The sequence below is a fragment of the Schistosoma haematobium genome, chromosome ZW (genome assembly GCF_000699445.3).
Source record: "Schistosoma haematobium chromosome ZW, whole genome shotgun sequence".
In the NCBI taxonomy this organism is placed as follows: domain Eukaryota; kingdom Metazoa; phylum Platyhelminthes; class Trematoda; order Strigeidida; family Schistosomatidae; genus Schistosoma; species Schistosoma haematobium.
This window is the reverse complement of record NC_067195.1, coordinates 71,824,800-71,843,657: the sequence shown is the minus strand read 5'-3', so window position 1 is coordinate 71,843,657 and position 18,858 is coordinate 71,824,800. Positions and strand designations below refer to the sequence as shown.

General features: G+C 40.2%; 1 protein-coding gene across 1 annotated transcript; it reads left to right on the top strand.

Moving 5' to 3' along the window:
• Positions 1 to 1,234: 1,234 nt before the first annotated feature.
• BLOC1S1 (biogenesis of lysosome- organelles complex 1 subunit 1) lies at positions 1,235 to 13,536 on the top strand. Its single transcript, XM_051212224.1, has 2 exons — positions 1,235 to 7,369; positions 13,086 to 13,536. Exons 1-2 carry the CDS (start codon positions 7,226 to 7,228, stop codon positions 13,299 to 13,301), a joined length of 360 nt encoding a protein of 119 aa, XP_051072381.1. The 5' UTR covers positions 1,235 to 7,225; the 3' UTR covers positions 13,302 to 13,536.
• Positions 13,537 to 18,858: the final 5,322 nt, after the last annotated feature.

The following is an 18,858-nucleotide window of genomic DNA, read 5'->3' as shown; positions in this document are numbered from 1 at the left end:
AATCACTCATGATACCGAGAATATTGTCGACCTAAATATTCTTCCGCCGTTAGTAAACAGCAATCACGCTGTTTTGTCATTCGCGTTTAGAACTATGGAAATGTTATACGACCAGGTTACACCCTGCCCAAATGTATGAAGAGCTAACATATCAGCCATTCAGGAGTGCGCTGCTAAGACAGATTGGTCTGTGGATATTAGCTCATCAGCTGAAGAAGCGTGGTCTGTATTTAAAGGCAAGTTTAGTTTAGTTACGTCCTCGTTCATACCATACCTGGTACCCCGTAGGCCGAATAACAGTCCGCCATGGCTAACCAAAGAAGTCAGGAAACTTCGTAGAAGATAGAAAAAGCACTGGAGCATGTTCATCTCTACTGGTTTAGAACAATACAGATCCAGTTGTTGTAAAATTAGGAATGCCTTTAAAGCGTTATTATGTAAGACTAGACGATTATATGAAAAACAATTGATTAGGGATTGTAGATATAGTCCGAAACGGTTATTGTCGTACATAAAAAGACAAACTCAGCGAAGCGATTGGATTCCAATAACTTTTGATACAAGGAACTCCGTGAATCTTGGCAAGAAATGATACCGAAGAAGCTGAAGCTTTATCGGAATGTTTTACTAATGTGTTTTCTATCAGTTATGAAGTACGACCAACGATTCATTGTGATTGTGGCGGCTCGTTGATGGACCCTGTTGTCATTGAGAAAGGTACTGTCTTAAGGCTACTTCAGCATCTCAAACCTGATAAGTCCAGTGGTCCTGATGATATTCATCCTAGAATTATGAAAGCCATATCAGATGAAATTGCTGAACCATTAACGATACTATTTGACATGCCTCTGAGACAGTCCAGACAGCCTAGAGACTGGAAAGACGCTATAATAAGTTCGGTGTATAAGGCTGGGAGTAGGGATTTAGTTAGTAACTATAGTCCCGTTAGCTCAACTAGTGCAGTTGTAAAACTAATGGAAAAAATCACTCGGATATCTGTCATAAACTATTTTGAAGGGCATAATCTTTTCTCCAGGGACGACATGGTTTTCGGAGAGGCTTATCATACTTGAGAAATCTACTGATTGCGAGAGAAGATTGGGCTGCGGCAAAGGATCGGAATATTCCTGTGGATGTGATCTTCATAGATCTAAGTAAGGCCTTCGATAAGGTCTCCCGTTATGTTACCGTAGAATAGCGGGTGATATAATATTGGCTTATTGTATTCTGAACGATGACCCTGGTATTAACATGTCTTATCTTTTGCTTCCATCTAGGACTGATCATTTGAAAGGACATTCGACGAAAGTTCAAAAACCGAGATCAAATCGTTTACGTCTGGAGTTTCGTTTCTCGCACCGAGTAGTGAATTACTGAAATTCTCTGCCGGAACACGTAATACTAGCACATTCTATTGATATATTCGAAACGAGAGTGAAACTCCTTATCGTTGAAAACTGCAAAGATTAATATAGGTCGATGGACCTCCTATCCTTATCACTGAGGTCTGAAAAAAATTGGATAATGATCGCTCTCAAGTATGTTCTTCGGCGGCCTTTTGGTTGAATTCTACAAATCACAAGTATTCACTCACTAGTTTTTCCAAAACATTTGGAATCACTGAGTGAACCTATCTAATGTTACACACTGTATTTATGATATTTGTTTGATGGGCCCAGTCTCTCTATTTTTGGTGAAATTTTAGGAAAGCCATCATAGGAAATTTTCGGGAAATAGCACAAAACCCCCCAAATTTTACCTAGAATCTTATGACACTTTGGGAAAACCCATCTACTCTCTGTGATTTGACCTCAATATTTTTTTTCGCATTTTTGGGACGTTCTTCACGATTCCGGGTTATCTCCAAGACCATATGGTCTGATGCGTTTTCCCCTTTATTTCCCCTTTCGCTACCGAAGCATTTACCCCTTTATTTCCCCTTTCTTCGCCTTTATTTCCCCTTTTTGGGTTGTCTGGGATTAGTGGTCTGTACCCAAGCTGGCAACTTTTGGGAAATTTTGGGGAAATCCCCAAAGTGAAAGAGCCTTCCCCAAAATTTCCCAAAAAATGATTGTACAGAAAATCCTGTTGACTTAATAACATGTGCACAAAAGTTACTACGCACCCATTCAATTTTATTTTCAGTTAACTTTTCAAAGTGAACGCGATTCCAAAGCAATTGAACCATAGTTGATAAGTAGAATCAATCTGTCGCGATAGATAAGCATTGCCGTAATCAAAACATTGGTGCGCTATAAGTGGAAATGTTTAACAAAGTTAAAAAAGCAATTTCCCCACCAATAAATAATGTCCTCGAATTCTTAACAGTTGCTAATGCGTTTCCGTTGCATATATCAGGTTGGTGTTGAACTTTCATTCAGTGTTCTACAAAAAGAAGTTACTCTTCTGCATTTCAAACGCAGTATCGAAACAGCCAAATTACCAATAATAGACAAACGAATGCCCTATATCATAGCAATCATCCAACCTATGAATCCATAATGCGATGTGAAAGGTTGACTACGTACCGCTGGTATAACAATAATGTTTGCTAAACTAGAAAAATTACAGTTAGGTCCGTGAACACTTGCGAAACTAGAAAATTGGGTCCCACATTGTAGCAACGACAAAGTACACTTTGGACGTACATGGCCAGTTCAGGAATTCACACCCAAAAAAGGTCCAGAATTTCGTTGACCTTCCTTACAGTTATGTCACCATCATCTCAAATGCAACTCTGTCTAGCTGTTGCTTCATTGAGAGATGAACAGGTGGAGACATTTCAGTAGTGAAACCACCTACAATTTGTTAATAAAAAACCGGAACTATGCAATTTGCTTCACTCACTCAGTCAGTCAGCTACAACGTAGGACCAGGCACATATATGCATCGGTCCAAGTTGCCATACCTCATTAACACAACAAGATGGACACCGGATTCATAAAAGTAGTTAATTCAGAGGTGGTAATATATAAAAGAAAGATTGCAATAAGGATATAGTACAGGAAGAAAGAATTAGTTCTTAGAGAGAAAGATATGAATCAATTTTAATCTCTTAGTTTAAGAGAAGACAGAGAGTGTATACACCGACGCCATTGTGATGGATTCTGAGCCATGTCACCAAGAGTCTCCAACTACTGGTTACGATAGTCACGCGGACCCCAGCTAAGTAGTCTGCATCTACCAACATGGCTCAAACTAGTAGTTAGTGACTTCAAGGACTGATGTCACGTTTTGGTTTGGCCGCCCCTAACTTTATTCCAACCATCTCCAACACCGGTTAGCATTGCACGTCGTGGTAGTCGGTGTTCAGGCATACGTAACACGTGGCCCAACCATCTCAGTCGATGAAGATTCATAACCTCATCAACTGATTTACCATCATTCCCTAATACCCTGCGTCTAACCTCACTATTACTTACCCGGTGATCCCAGCAGACGCCAGCAATATTTCTAAGGCATCTGTGGTCAAATACTAATAGCTTACGAGTGTCTTCTACTCTTAATGGCCATGTTTCGCTGCCGTAAATTAAAACAGAACGGACTGCCGCGCAGTATACTCGTCCTTTTATTGATAGACGGATATCTCGCCTTCGCCATAGGTGGCGCAAGTTGGCAAAGGCCAATCGAGCTTTTCGAATCCGTGCTGAGATTTCGTCCGATACCAACACATTAGGGCTGATCAGACTTCCAAGATAAGTGAAGTTGTCAACGCGTTCGACTACTTCACTCCCTATCCTTAGTTCAGGTGTTGACGCAGACCAGTCCTGAAGCAACAACTTGCATTTAGAGGGAGAGAAGCGCATTCCAAACATTCTGGCATTGTTGCTCAGTGCTACCAGAAGACTCTGCATTTTGTCAGAGTCTTCACCAAACAGGACTATGTCATCTCCATATTCTAAGTCGATAAGTGGACCTCCTGGTAGAAGATCAATGCCCAAAAATTCAGTCTACGTGAGCGTTATTTCCATCAGTAGATCTATGATGAAGTTAAACAAAAATGGGGAAAGTGGACAGCCTTGACGGACACCACTTGAGGTTGTAAAATTAGATGACAGTTCACCATAAGCTATGACTCGACTAGTAGTGTTCGAGTAAAGAGCCTTCACAAGGTTTATGTACTTCTGGGGTACGCCTTTCAATGACAGACACTGCCACAGAATCTCGCGGTCTACCGAGTCAAATGCTGCTTTTAAGTCGAGAAAGACCACCATTGTCGGACGCCGATAAGTATGCCTGTGTTCTAGAATCTGACGAATGGTGAATATGTGGTCGGTGCAGCCACGACCAGGTCTGAAGCCAGCTTGATTTTCTCGTGTTTTCAGTTCACGAGTCTTAGTTAGGCGTCTGATAATTATCGAGGCTAGTATTTTAGATATTATATTAGTTAGACTAATCCCTCTGTGGTTGTCACAGGATGATTTTGACCCTTTCTTATATATTGGGACGATAAGTGATTGTGACCAGTTAGATGGAATAACGTCTAACTCCCAGATTTTAGCTAAAATATTAGTCAACCTAATCGCCAAAATTGGACCACCATCCTTAAAGACCTCTGGAGCCAATCCATCTGGACCAGCTGCCCTTCCTCGTTTTAGATTAACTATAGCCTTTTGAACTTCAGCAAGAGTTGGGGGACCTACTTCAATGTTCCATTCACACTGTCTGGGAATGGAGGGTAGTTGTAGAGTAGCTGAAGGCCAGCTGAACTGTTCTCTGAAATGTTCCGCCCATCGTTCTAAACGCCTGGACTGGGAGCAGATGAGTGTATCGTCTTTTTCCGATATAATCTCACTTACACTTGACTTATTAATTCCAGTTTCTTTTATTAGTCTGTAAAGCTGTCTTGTGTTCCCTATAGTCGCCGCCTTTTCCATCTCTTTTGCTTTCGTTGCCCACCACTGCTCACGGTCGTTTCTTAGACTTTTTCTTAACCTAGATCTGATTTGTTGTCGCTCTTTATCATGTTCGGAACCTGATGGGACGAGTTTGCGAGAATCCATCAGTGTGATAGACTTTGAAGAAATCCACTGGTTCTTTGTAACTCTGTGGTTTAATTCACTAATAGATGTCACTGCTGTTTCCACAGCTGTTTGTATAGCTTTCCAAGCAACATCTGGGTCAGCCTCGTCTTCAGAACTACCTAAGTGTGACCTCAGTTGTTCCTGGAACCTACTTTTGGTTTTCTCGTTACTCAACTCAGTTCTAGCGGGTCTTTTCAGTGTGGCTTTTTTGCGTCCAGTGAGGCGCAAGCAGATGCGTGCCCGTATTAGGGCGTGGTCGGAATCCAAGCAGGTGCTCCAGAATGAACGACAATCTTCTACCGACCCTCTCCAACGATGACTGATGGCAATATGATCTAGTTGAGTCCATCGTTGATTTGATGTAGGGGGTCGCCATGTTAGACGATGTCTCTCCTTATGCTTAAAATTTGTGTTTGCTAAAAATAAACGATTGTCTGAGCATAGTTGCAGCAGACGATCACCATTATCTGTTCGCTGTGTCGGAATACTAAAATATCCACCTAAATGCCTTTCTGTTTGGTTTAAACTACCTATCTGAGCATTAAAGTCACCCCCTACGAGTACTATGTCTGAGTGTTTAGCTTTCTGCAGAAGTTCGGACAGCTTTCTGTAAAATTCATCTTTCACTTCATCTGAGCTGCAGTCAGTGGGAGCGTAGGCAGAAACGACAAAAAGGCAACGACGTGTGTCCCTATCCTTCCGAGTTCTTACGTAGCCGTTTAGCTGAACAGCACATAAACGACTGTTGACGGGGATCCACTCTAACAGTGCTTGTTCGGCCCTCATGTTTAGTGCTATGCCTACACCTGCCAGTCCACGAGAACTGGCCATCGGGTCACCAGATACACGGAGGGTGTATCTCATTGGCTCTCCGTTTTGACGAGGTGAGGTCAAGTGAATGACCACACTGGAATCCTGTATGCGTGTTTCGGAGACACAGCATACATCAATGGTAAGAGACTCTAGGGTTTTAGCCAGGGAAGCCTGCTGACCGAATTGACATAGGGTTCGTACGTTGAAGGCTCCAATGTGTAGTTTGGAGCGAGGTTTCAGTAGACCTGGGGCAGTGTTTTGAGCACTAGGATCGTTGGCTTTGGTGACACTTGAGGAGGAAGCCGAAAGAGGAAATTTAGAGTTGAAAGTCGATGTAGGAAGAATAATAGGAATGGAAGAGAGAGGTTGATTATGAATACAGTGATCTTGAGTGCTGTTAGAGGTATGAGGGCGGTTATCACTTCCCGGTTGCCCAAACCGTGGAAGGGTTGTTCTGGAGGTACCTGAAAGGGAAATTGGATTAGAGGTGATCTTAGTGACCTGGGAGCGTGACCGCAGTGCCCAAAGGACAACTGCTTGAGGTCAGTCACACACGACCTTTTTATGGGTGATTTTTGTGTTAGCTCCGTACTTGTTGAGACCTTACCGCCGAAGACGGATATCCGTGGGATAAGGTGAGGTGTGCATTTTTAGAGTCAACCTTTTCTAACCCCACCCCTCCTTGTGAGAAGGCAGCATCGCTGTCATGCTGGTTGTCTGAAGGAAACACTTTACTGCTGTCACACCTCTGTACAGTCAGCAGTACGACTTCACCTTCGGACCTTGGGTTTGTTGCTTTTAGTCTAACCGCTCTTCAATCGACCTGTCTGACATGGTAGGACCTTGAGGAACGGTTGTTCCAGCCAGTATAGCTCGGTTGCTTCATCACGATAGGCAAGCCCGACTACCGCGTCAAGGTAGCAACAACGGTCGGGATTTGCTTCACTAGGTAATTAATGAACGTAACTACAGGACGCAATGGCAGATTCTGGGACAATACTGCTACACTAGTCCAGCAATCTAGGGTGTAACCCCTCACCAGTTGATATTATTTGGAATGCTTTACATAACCCACGTTTATGTGGATCGAACGACATAAGTTTGTCCTTGCATCAACACCAGGCTGATTAGTTGTCAATAGTAGCAGACGATCGGTATCAAAAAGTTGATTGCTAACATGCACTAGTAATCTATCTCATGCTTTGACGATTTATTGCGGCATGAAGAGTTGACTTTTTAATGAACGCATGCGAGCTAATCTTCAAGAGCCTTATAATCAATGTTATTTTATGGTATTTTCCCATGTTTTTTCTCAGTTAACTAGGAGTCAGTTACACGTTGCCTTAGGTCAACTGATTGATCCAAGAACGTTCGTGTTGGAGTGTTGAATGTTATCTCTAATTTATAAGGAATACCAACAGGAAAAGACTCTTAGAAAAGCTCAGCTGGAAACGAAAAAGCAAACTATGCTTGTTTCAATTGATGAGATGACAAATGGATTATTAACCAGAATCGATGAGAATGTGTCAAAAGTAATACCATTTCTTCATATTTACAGCATTGATTTTGAAAACAGGTGTTTCTCTCTTTTTGTTAGTGCCATTGCTCTCCAGTTTTTTCCTTTCTTAAGGTTTCAGCAAATATTTTTCTTTACGTAAAGTGCCCTTTTCTAGATTGTTTGATTTGTCGATAGAATTCAGAAATACTTTGCCTGAAAACTGCCGATACACAAACAGTGTTTTTTTACCCAATTCGTCAGGGGCTTTGTAGAAAAAAAGGATAGTTAGTCTCCTTGTCCGTGTAAATTAAAATCAGGGGTAACATCGATATTTTTCTAATTCATAATCATCCTCACTCATATCGCAAACCAATTCCAACTGAACTTTTTCGTTCAAAGTGTTGTCATAGTTGTCTTTTGAATATTTGTAGGAATATATGTAGTTAAATTTTTTCTTTGAGGTTGCAGCCAACTATATTGTCGTTTTGTTTACAGTTTTTGGGACTTTACGTTAGGACTGGAGTATTCTTTTGTTTTAGGTTATCCCTAGATAGTTCAATAGTTGTTAAATAAGAAGAAATACCAAGTCTATTGATAATTTTATTTTTCGTATTCATTTGGGTAAAAGTGAACAAACATACTATACTGTTATGCAAAAACTTGGCAAAAAGCGATCATATTGCAGTATGTCTGATAGATGTGTGACCCTTATCCTTAAAACTTATGGTTATTGGAAAAATCTCATTTTCCACATTCATAAGACTTTAATAAGCTTCGCAAAGCTAGTATAAATGCTATTTATGTTAAGGGAGTAATGCTTTCATAGATAAACAGGTAACTCATAAGAAAAGGTAAAAACACTTTCAAACATAAGTGGTTTTGGGCGTGTTTTGTCATGATGCTTCAAGTTTTCATTCACATCTCAGATCCCCAGACGCATAATAATAGTGGTCTACTGACTTATTATTGGTAATCAAATCCTCAAAGAAAGTTTTTCCTGGGGACATCTACCATTCTCGTTTGTGTGACTCAAATTTTCCGTCTGTTTTAACTGCGAATTCAACACTAACATTAGCATCATCCATAGGAAATAAGACCGAGATAGGATGTCTGATGTGGTATGATTTGTTACTTTGGTTGTTATAATGTTCACATATTTAGTGGTGGGCATTTGATACTGGTTTGTAGACATAATACTCTTATCATATTAGTAGCATTCATTTGAATCTGATAAAGCGTATTTGGTATTTTGTTTCAGCTTTTTTTTTAAGATAAAACAGTTTGTTTTTTGTCATATTCTGTAGATTGAAAGTGTGTTAGTTTACTTAAAACAAATATTTCCTTAAACTATCTTGTGCATTTGACTGGGCAGGAGCTCATTTGATTTATCAGTATTTTTGCTCAACTGTAGCTGCTACCTTGACGCGGTAGTCGGGCTTGCCTATCGTGATGAAGCAACCGAGCTATACTGGCTGGAACAACCGTTCCTCAAGGTCCTACCATGTCAGACAGGTCGATTGAAGAGCGGTTAGACTAAAAGCAACAAACCCAAGGTCCGAAGGTGAAGTCGTACTGCTGACTGTACAGAGGTGTGACAGCAGTAAAGTGTTTCCTTCAGACAACCAGCATGACAGCGATGCTGCCTTCTCACAAGGAGGGGTGGGGTTAGAAAAGGTTGACTCTAAAAATGCACACCTCACCTTATCCCACGGATATCCGTCTTCGGCGGTAAGGTCTCAACAAGTACGGAGCTAACACAAAAATCACCCATAAAAAGGTCGTGTGTGACTGACCTCAAGCAGTTGTCCTTTGGGCACTGCGGTCACGCTCCCAGGTCACTAAGATCACCTCTAATCCAATTTCCCTTTCAGGTACCTCCAGAACAACCCTTCCACGGTTTGGGCAACCGGGAAGTGATAACCGCCCTCATACCTCTAACAGCACTCAAGATCACTGTATTCATAGTCAACCTCCGTCTTCCTGGATCTCAGCAGCATCTACCGCACTGATGGATGCTCGAAAACTCATTCCATCCGGCTCTGAACATAACGAAGAGCGGAGTCAGCTTAAGCTCAAGCTGACAAGAAGCCTACGCAATGATCACGAACAGTGGTGGGTAGCGAAAGCAAGAGAGATGGAAAAGGCAGCTGCAATAGGTAATAGCAGACAATTGTTCAGATTTGTTGAGGAAACCGGTATTAGGAAACGGACTGTTAGCGAAACACTCTCAGAGAAAGATGGACATATTATACATTCTCAATACAGGAGATTGGATCTATAGGTAGAACACTTTAGGGACAAGTTCAACTGGCCTTCAGCCACACTTCGGTTTCCCACGATCTCTAGTCAACCTGAATGGCAAGTTAATGTAGGTCCTCCGTCTCTTTACGAAGTTGAAAAAGCAATAGGAAACCTGGAGCGAGGGAGAGCAACAGTCCGTGACAGGTTTACTCTTGAGATTTTTAAGGATGGTGGTCCAGTATTAGCAGTGAGATTAACTGAGGTCTTAGGTAGGATTTGGGAACTGGACGTAATCCCATCTGACTGGTCTCAATCACTGATTGTGCCAGTCTATAAGAAAGGACAAAAGTCCTCCTGTGACAATCATAGAGGAATCAGTTTGACTAACATAGTGTCTAAAATACCAGCTTCAATAGTACTTCGACGCCTAACGAAAGCTCGTGAAGAGCAGACTAGAGAAAATCAGGCTGGTTTTCGACCTGGAAGTGGTTGTATAGATCAGATATTCACACTACGTCAGGTTCTAGAACACAGACACACGTTCAGACGCCCCATAATGGTAGTATTTCTTGACCTTAAGGCGGCATTCGACTCTGTTGATCGTAAGGTTCTATGGCAGTGTTTGTCACTGAAAGGAGTACCAAAGAAGTACATTAACCTTGTGAAGGCTCTCTAATCGAACACAACTGGTCGAGTGAGAGCTTATGGCGAACTGTCATCAGAATTGATTACCTCAAGTGGTGTTCGTCAGGGCTGTTCACTCTCTCCATTATTTTTTAACTTTGTCGTTGATGTGCTTTTAGAGGTTACACTTTCCTCATCTAAATTTCCAGGGGTTGAACCTCTACCGGGAGATTAACTTTTTGACCTAGAATATGCCGATGACATAGTTCTACTTGGTGAAGACGGTGACAAAATGCAGAGTCTTCTGACCACTCTAAGCAGCAGTGCAAACATGTTCGGGATGCGATTCTCTCCCTCGAAATGCAAAATGTTGCTTCAGGATTGGGTTGCATTGACACTCGAACTAATAATAGGGAGTGAAGTAGTTGAGCGTGTCGACCACTTCACTTATCTGGAAAGTCTCATCCGCCCTTGTGGTCTGGTGTGTGACGAAATCTCAGCACGGATACAAAAGGCTCGACTAGCTTTTGCCAACTTGCGTCATTTATGGTGTAGACGAGATATCCGTCTATCAACCAAAGGATGTGTTTACTGCGCAGCAGTTCGTCCCGTCCTACTTTATGGCAGTGAAACATGACTGGTAAGAGTAGAGGATATTCGTAGGTTACTAGTATTTGATCATAGGTGTCTTCGAAACATTGCTCGTATATCCTGGGACCATCGAGTAAGTAATGCAGTTGTTAGGAAACGGGTACTAGGTAAGGATGGCAAATCGATTGATGAAGTGGTGAAACTTCATCAGTTGAGATGGCTGGGACACGTGTTACGTATGCCCAACGACCGACTGCCTAGACGTCTGATGTTCAGTGGTATAGGAGTAGGTTGGAAGAAAGCTAGGGGCGGTCAAACCAAAACATGGCACAAGTCTATGAAGTCACTGACAAGTGGACTGAGTCATGTTGGTAGGTGTAGACTACCTGGTTGAGGACCGCGAGATGATAGCAACCGATGGTTAGAGACCCTGAATGACATGGCTCAAAATGGTTTGCAATGGCGCAGGTGCATACACTCTCTGTGTTCTCCCAAATTCTAATCTTCTGAATTCTTCATGTCCCTTTTTTTCCTCTTTCCAAATTCATTTCATTGCATTATACTCCTTGAATAACATCTTCAGACCCTAGTCTTTCCGATTACTGCTTATATTCTTACCACCTCTACCACTACGGGATTTGAATCGACAACTGCATCTCTGTCCTAATGTGGTATGGCAACTCGAACTGATGTACGTACGTACGAAGTTCTACGTTGTCACTGACTGAGTTTTGCTCGATGAATACAAAGTTCCAACCTCAGGATAGAAGTTTACTGGTTAGTACCGTGGGCCCCAATTTCATTCGAGTAGCATATGACAGTCTAGCTTATTAGTAAAGTCGAGTGCGTAAACTAGTGTTAATTGCCTAATTGTAAAGTAAATTTTTGTTTGCTCAAGCGACAAAATCTTAAAGAGACTATACCAGTTAAAGCTGAAATTCCCGAATTGTGCTGATTTATGTAGAATACTCGTAACCTACCCATATCTCCTGGGGCTATGGATAATGGTCATTAAGTAATAGAGAACGGACTGATACACAGTATACTCGTCAAATGGCTTTACAACATACGTTGGGTAATTTAGAAAACATCGAAAGAAATGTCTATGCAAGTGTTTAAATACAATCAACCATAAGTTTAAGTGTAACTGATTAATTCATTTAATTGTATCACAATGTTCATAAGTTAGATGCTGCTAGTAGTTATTACTAAAGTGTTGTTCTTATTTTGACGAGTGCGATATAAAACTAATATTCTTTCAAGATACTACAACCCTGAATTTTGTCAGAGTACATAAAGAACTCCAGGAGAATTTGTGAATCTTCAAATAGGAAATAGATTTCCATGAAATGTTATCTGTAAGTATAATTGTGTCTATCTGTTTGTAGTAGTATTGAACTGAGGTATTGTAGATATTGTTGGCGAATACCTTGTTACTATTACTTTAAAAGACAACTTCTACACGTTCAATAATATTGTCTAACGAGCTTCTAGAAACAAAGTACTATTATCCTGCCCTCCTGTCACAGCCAAACACCTACACAGGACTTTTGCTGACAAAGTCAAATAAGATCTTTAGATCAAGCAGGAACTATTAAGTATACTTGTTTCTAAACCTGAAAAAGGGAAGAAATTCCGCCTAAATAATCTAATTAAAAATTGCCTCGTTCTGTATTGTATTACTAGGAATGAAACTTCAAAAATACACAAGTGACGTGTAATAAAAATATTTAAACTATTGACAACTTTAGAGTACATCTTAAAAGTGAATTGACGAGAGTTAAGCCCAGTCATTTTTCGTGTTGGTTACTTTGTTTTATAGGATTTTGTTAAATTGAAATAAACCGGAGAATTTTTCAGATATAAAAGGAGTTTGAAAATTGTTTTATTCTTATTTTATATACAATAATAAATTCATTTTGGTTGAGTTTGGGATCTTGTGATTTTGTTACAGTTGAGGCATTACATCGACTCCATTGACTGCTATTTTTCATTTAGATTTATTGTGGAAAGTTTTGACTCATATGATACTAATAGTGATACTTATTACAAATTATTTATTTAGTTGAACACATAAATATTAGTACAAGAGGGCACCAAATATATATGAGTCACACTACTTATTACAAATCAGGTCATCTATGCCACTTATTATACTAGAACATTTTTCAACAATTAGTTTTTGGTTATAAAACTCGAACAACTCAGTAACATTAAGCATAAGCTTATATTATATTCAATATTTAACATTCATTTAATACAACATACATTAACTTGATTTCTGTCTTTTTTAGGCATATATAAATCAGCATCGACTAAACAGTGAATTCAAAGAGTTAATAACTCAATTACATATTTATCAGAACCATGTCAATATATGGCTAAAGCTTGTTTCCGATATTCGTAATGTACTTAAAGAACTGGGTGATGTTGAATGTTGGTCCATGAAAATGGAACAAGATGCAATGCTAATTGATAGTTGTCTACAAACAGTGCTCAGTCGTTATTGAACACTATTTTCCATGATTATAAAATTTGATATGGTTGTTTTAAGTGTATACATTTGGTAATTTCTAATTTCCTATTATCTTATTTTAAAATCATAGTATTTACTTGACATTCAATCAAAATGATAAAATAATTGAGCAGATGGTATTCTTTTGTATATAAATAAATTGCAAAAAAATCTATGGATAATATCGTCTATTAAAACTTTTCGATAATAATATGTACACATAATTATCTACTAACAGAAGTTGGTAGTTCGTTATTATTGTTGGGGGGTCGTCTCATTTCTAAAACCGTTGTGCACATTTCCTATACACAAGTCTGACATGTTAACCTTCGTAAAAAGACTATAAGTTATCAGAAAACAGTATTAGTAAACCAAATCAGATATATTCACAAACTCATTCATTAATATAGATATGTACCCCTCAAAATATTGATCCAGATTTCCAACCAATAGTGTATTTTTGTTCCCGTTGGATAATCATACCATATCCTAACTATTAGTCTATACCCGTCACCATCTCTTACTCATTGTTTGGTCTTAAAATGATATGTATGATTGATGCAGGATATCGATTAACAGTTTGCTGAAGAATAATTTGTAGATTTATTTTTAGAAACGCAGCTTGCATAATAATGATCCGTAACATAATGAAATAGTAAAAGTGTAGATCCATATGCTGAAATGGCTTAGAAATATAGAAACACTGGATGTGAGAAAAGGGATAAGAAGGAGGTATTGCGGCACTGTTTAGAGTTTTTGGTCTCTGACTGCCTTACCGCAATTATTTCAGATTTTGGCATCAAGTGCATCCTAGTTTTCGACTACTAAAGTAATCTCATAATTCATACTAGGACTGGTATGTACTTACTCTTCAGCAAATCTTCCTGCAACAACAAAATAAATACTGTTGGTTTGTTTTCAGTGTCACAATTGATTGATCACTGGGTGGTGATCAGTGTCATGTGTGTCAAGTCCTTCTTAGTGCAGATCGAATGCTATCGATCAAATTGCAATGTGGCCGCTAGTCTAGGTGACTCGACATTGTGTTCAGTTGGTCGATAGCATTCGATCTGCACTAAGAAGGACTTGACACGCCCAGTGGTCAGTCAATTGTGATTACATCTCAGTCATACAGGAGGTCGGTCATGGTCTGGTTAGCCTAGTGGTAACGTATCTGACTGTGAAGCTGGGTGACACGGGATCGAATCCGCCAGGGAGAATCAGTTCCCTCAAGATTACAGGTGCACTTTGCTGACGAGTGCCAAGTAGCACGAAATCCGGGTTTCCTGTTGACTACCTCCAACCACCATCTAATCTCAACATTGTTTTCAGTGTTTCCAATTCATATTACATTTATCTTTTAAATGTGAAGACGCATCATGGAGAAATCTACAAGTTTTAACTTATATTTAGATGGCAACTATTTAAATTACGATAACTAGTCCTTCACTGGAAATAACCTTAAAACGTCGTCTTAGAAAATTTGAATTCATTATTTGGAAGCCACGTATCCTGATGCTTAGCTTCTAATCGTTAATGCAAATAGATGCATTGTCTCGACTTTGGAGTAAGGATACTTATTAAAGAACCAAGGATATCAGGAGGAGTCAATTTTAATATGACTATTATACCGTTGTGCACAGAAAACCCAATATTTTGTGTACCTTATAGTACTATGGTTTAGTTAAACTATATTCGTCAAGATTAGAACGAATAATTTGACAGAAATTGGGCGCCGAGTAAAGAGAAGTCATTATATGTGAAAATTATATTTGAAATAGTCTCAGCGATTGAAATTCCAACGTTTCGTCCAGCTAACTTGTCTAGACTTCTTCAGGGTAGTAATCAAAATCATCAAATATTTTGGATTTTTATCATGTGATGTTTTCTAGTCAAAGGAATAAATATCGATCCTACAGCACGATAAGACAAATCAGAACTACATGATTGTATAGCTCCGACTCACCATAGTGAGTTTCGACTCAGCACTTTAACATAAAGGTTAAATATAATGTCTGTTTTATTATTGAAAACAATGGATTGATTTTTTTTCTAAAGTAGATGCGGTAGACTAACGTCAATACAACTTTAAGATATTTGAAATATTCCCATATTGTTGTAAACTTTAAGATATTCAATCAAGTAGGATATCCGGAAATTCCAACTACTTAATTGACTTTCCTCAGCGAGATAGGGAAGTTTAAGCCATCATTTATTAAAAAATCGAACCACTCCCAAAACGTTTTATAAAAAGCCTAAGCTGAAGTTTGTAAATGTTTCGAAAAGGCCCTAAAATCAACATAGAATGATTTCGATAATTCTATACGGAAGTTCTATCTCATAGTGTGGGGTACAGGTCATGTACATTCCGTGATCTCCACTATATACGCAAAGGTAAACATACACTAGGTGACTCGATTTCGAGGTAGTGTATAGCAGATTGATTTTGTCATGGGTCATGCAAACCATATATTGGTACACTATTCTCAAAGTACTTTTAATGTCTTCTAAGAAACCAGAGATCGTGTTAGTTATATTAGAGCACTTTAAATACCAAAAACTCTCAGTTTGTGATGCTGGTACATTTTAACATTAGAACTAAAGTAACTATCGGATCTAACTCCGCCTGTAGCTCTTCTAGAGTTACTGCCGGTCCCAAGCCCGGGTAAAGGAGGAGGGTTGGGCATGGGGTTAGCGTCCCCATCCCGTAGAAAACTAACTCGCTAAAAAAACGCTTACCAGAAAAAATAATTCAAACCATTTTAACTCTGCCCTGAGAGTTAGAAGGTCTTCATTTAGAAGAATTATGACGCTTCATGGTGAAAGCCGAATTCCTTCGGAAGCCACGAGGCCGATGCCCCTTCTAACAACCAGAGCAAAAATTTTTATAGGTACATGGAACGTTAGAACAATGTGGGAAACCGGGAAGACCAGCCAAATAGCAACGGAAATGAGGAGATACAACTTGGCAGTACTGGGAATCAGCGAAACCCACTGGACCCAAGCTGGACAGAAAAGGCTAGCTACGGGAGAGATGCTGCTATACTCCGGTCACGAAGAGGAAAATGCTCCACACACACAGGGAGTTGCTCTAATGCTGTCCAAAGTAGCACGAAATGCACTTGTAGGATGGGAATCCCACGGATCCAGAATCATCAAAGCATCATTCAAAACAAAGAAGGAGGGGATCTTAATGAATATTATCCAATGTTATGCACCCACCAATGATAGCAACGACGACATTAAAGATCAATTCTACGAGCGGCTGCAGTCAATCATAGAGAAATGCTCAAGAAAGGACCTCACCATTCTGATGGGAGATCTAAATGCCAAGGTCGGAATAGACAACACTGGATATGAAGATATTATGGGACGACATGGACTGGGAGAGAGGAACGAAAATGGAGAAAGATTTGCAAATTTGTGTGCATTCAACAAATTAGTCATAGGAGGCACAATATTTCCACACAAACGTATACACAAGGCTACATGGATCTCACCGGACCACACTACAGAGAACCAGATAGACCATATTTGCATCAACAAAAATTCCGAAGGACAATGGAAGATGTGAGAACCAGGAGAGGAGCTGACGTAGCTTCAGATCACCACCTAGTTGTAGCCAATTTAAAACTGAAGCTAAAAAAGAACTGGACAAGTGGACAAACAGCAATACAAAGGTTCAATACAGCCTTCCTTCGAGATACTGACAAACTCAATGAATTCAAGATAGCTCTCAACAACAGATTCCAAGCCTTTCAAGATCTACTGAAGGAAGAAGAAACTACCATGGAGGACAACTGGAAAGGCATCAAAGAAACATTGACTTCAACGTGTCAAGAGGTTCTGGGCCTAAAGAAACACCATCATAAGGAATGGATCTCTATAGAAACACTGGACAAGATCAAAGAAAGGAAGAACAAGAAGACAGCAATTAACAACAGCCGAACACGAGCAGAGAAAGTCCAAGCACAAGCTGAATACATAGAAGCAAACAAGCAAGTGAAGAGGAGCATTAGAGCCGACAGGAAGAAATACGTGGAAGAATTAGCAACGACGGCAGAAAAAGCTGCTAGAGAAGGAAATATGAAACAGCTCTACGATACAACGAAGAAACTATCAGGGAAATACAGTAAACCAGAGAGGCCGGTCAAAGACAAAGAAGGCAAGCCAATCACTGAAATTCAACAACAGCGAAACAGATGGGTAGAATACTTCGAGGAACTCCTGAATAGGCCGGCTCCAATGAATCCACCGAACATCGAAGCAGCACACACAGATCTTCCTATAGATGTCAACCCACCAACGACGGAAGAAATTAGAATGGCCGTCAGACAAATCAAGAACGGGAAAGCAGCAGGACCCGACAACATACCAGCTGAAGCACTGAAATCAGACGTCGAAGTAACCACAAGCATGCTTTACCCTCTATTCAAAAAGATTTGGGAGGAGGAACAAGTGCCAATGGACTGGAAAGAAGGACACCTCATCAAGATTCCAAAGAAAGGAGATCTGAGCAAATGTGAAAACTACAGAGGCATTACACTACTGTCAATACCAGGGAAAGTCTTCAACAGAGTGTTGCTGAACCGGATGAAGGATGCAGTAGATGCCCAACTTCGAGATCAACAAGCTGGATTCCGAAAGGATCGGTCGTGCACAGACCAAATTGCAACACTACGGATCATCGTCGAACAATCAGTTGAGTGGAACTCGTCACTATACATCGACTTCATTGATTATGAAAAGGCATTCGACAGTGTAGATAGGAGGACATTATGGAAACTTCTTCGACACTACGGAGTTCCTGAGAAGATTGTCAATATTATCCGGAACTCATACGACGGACTACAGTGCAAAGTAGTGCATGGAGGACAGCTGACAGATGCATTCCAAGTAAGGACCGGAGTCAGACAAGGCTGTTTACTCTCTCCCTTCCTCTTTCTTCTGGTGGTCGACTGGATTATGAAGACCTCGACATCTGAAGGAAAACACGGAATACAATGGACAGCTCAGAACCAATTAGACGATCTGGACTTCGCAGATGACCTAGCCCTCCTATCACGTACACGTGAACAGATTCAGATAAAGACAGCCAATGTAGCAGCAGTCTCTGCATCAGTAGGCCTCAGCATACACAAAGGGAAAACCAAGGTCCTCAAATTCAAAGCGGAGAACAGCAATCCAATCACCCTTGATGGCGAAACTCTGGAAGATGTAGAATCCTTCACATATCTGGGAAGCATCGTCGATAGACATGGAGGTTCAGATGCAGACGTAAAGGCGAGGATTGGCAAAGCAAGGGCCGCATTCCTACAATTGAAGAACATATGGAACTCAAAACAACTTTCAACCAATATCAAAGTGAGAATCTTCAATACGAACGTCAAGGCAATTCTACTGTATGGAGCTGAAACTTGGAGAACTACAACAACCACAATCAAGAAAGTACAAGTATTTATAAATAGCTGTCTACGCAAGATACTCAACATCCATTGGCCGGATACCATCAGCAATAGCCTTCTGTGGGAGAGAACAAACCAACTCCAGCT

Coding starts and splice junctions, on each gene's coding strand:
- BLOC1S1 (XM_051212224.1), top strand. CDS start 7,226: ATGTTATCTCTAATTTATAAGGAATACCAACAGGAAAAGACTCTTAGA. Junction 7,370..13,085: donor TCGATGAGAATGTGTCAAAA/GTAATACCATTT, acceptor TGTCTTTTTTAG/GCATATATAAATCAGCATCG.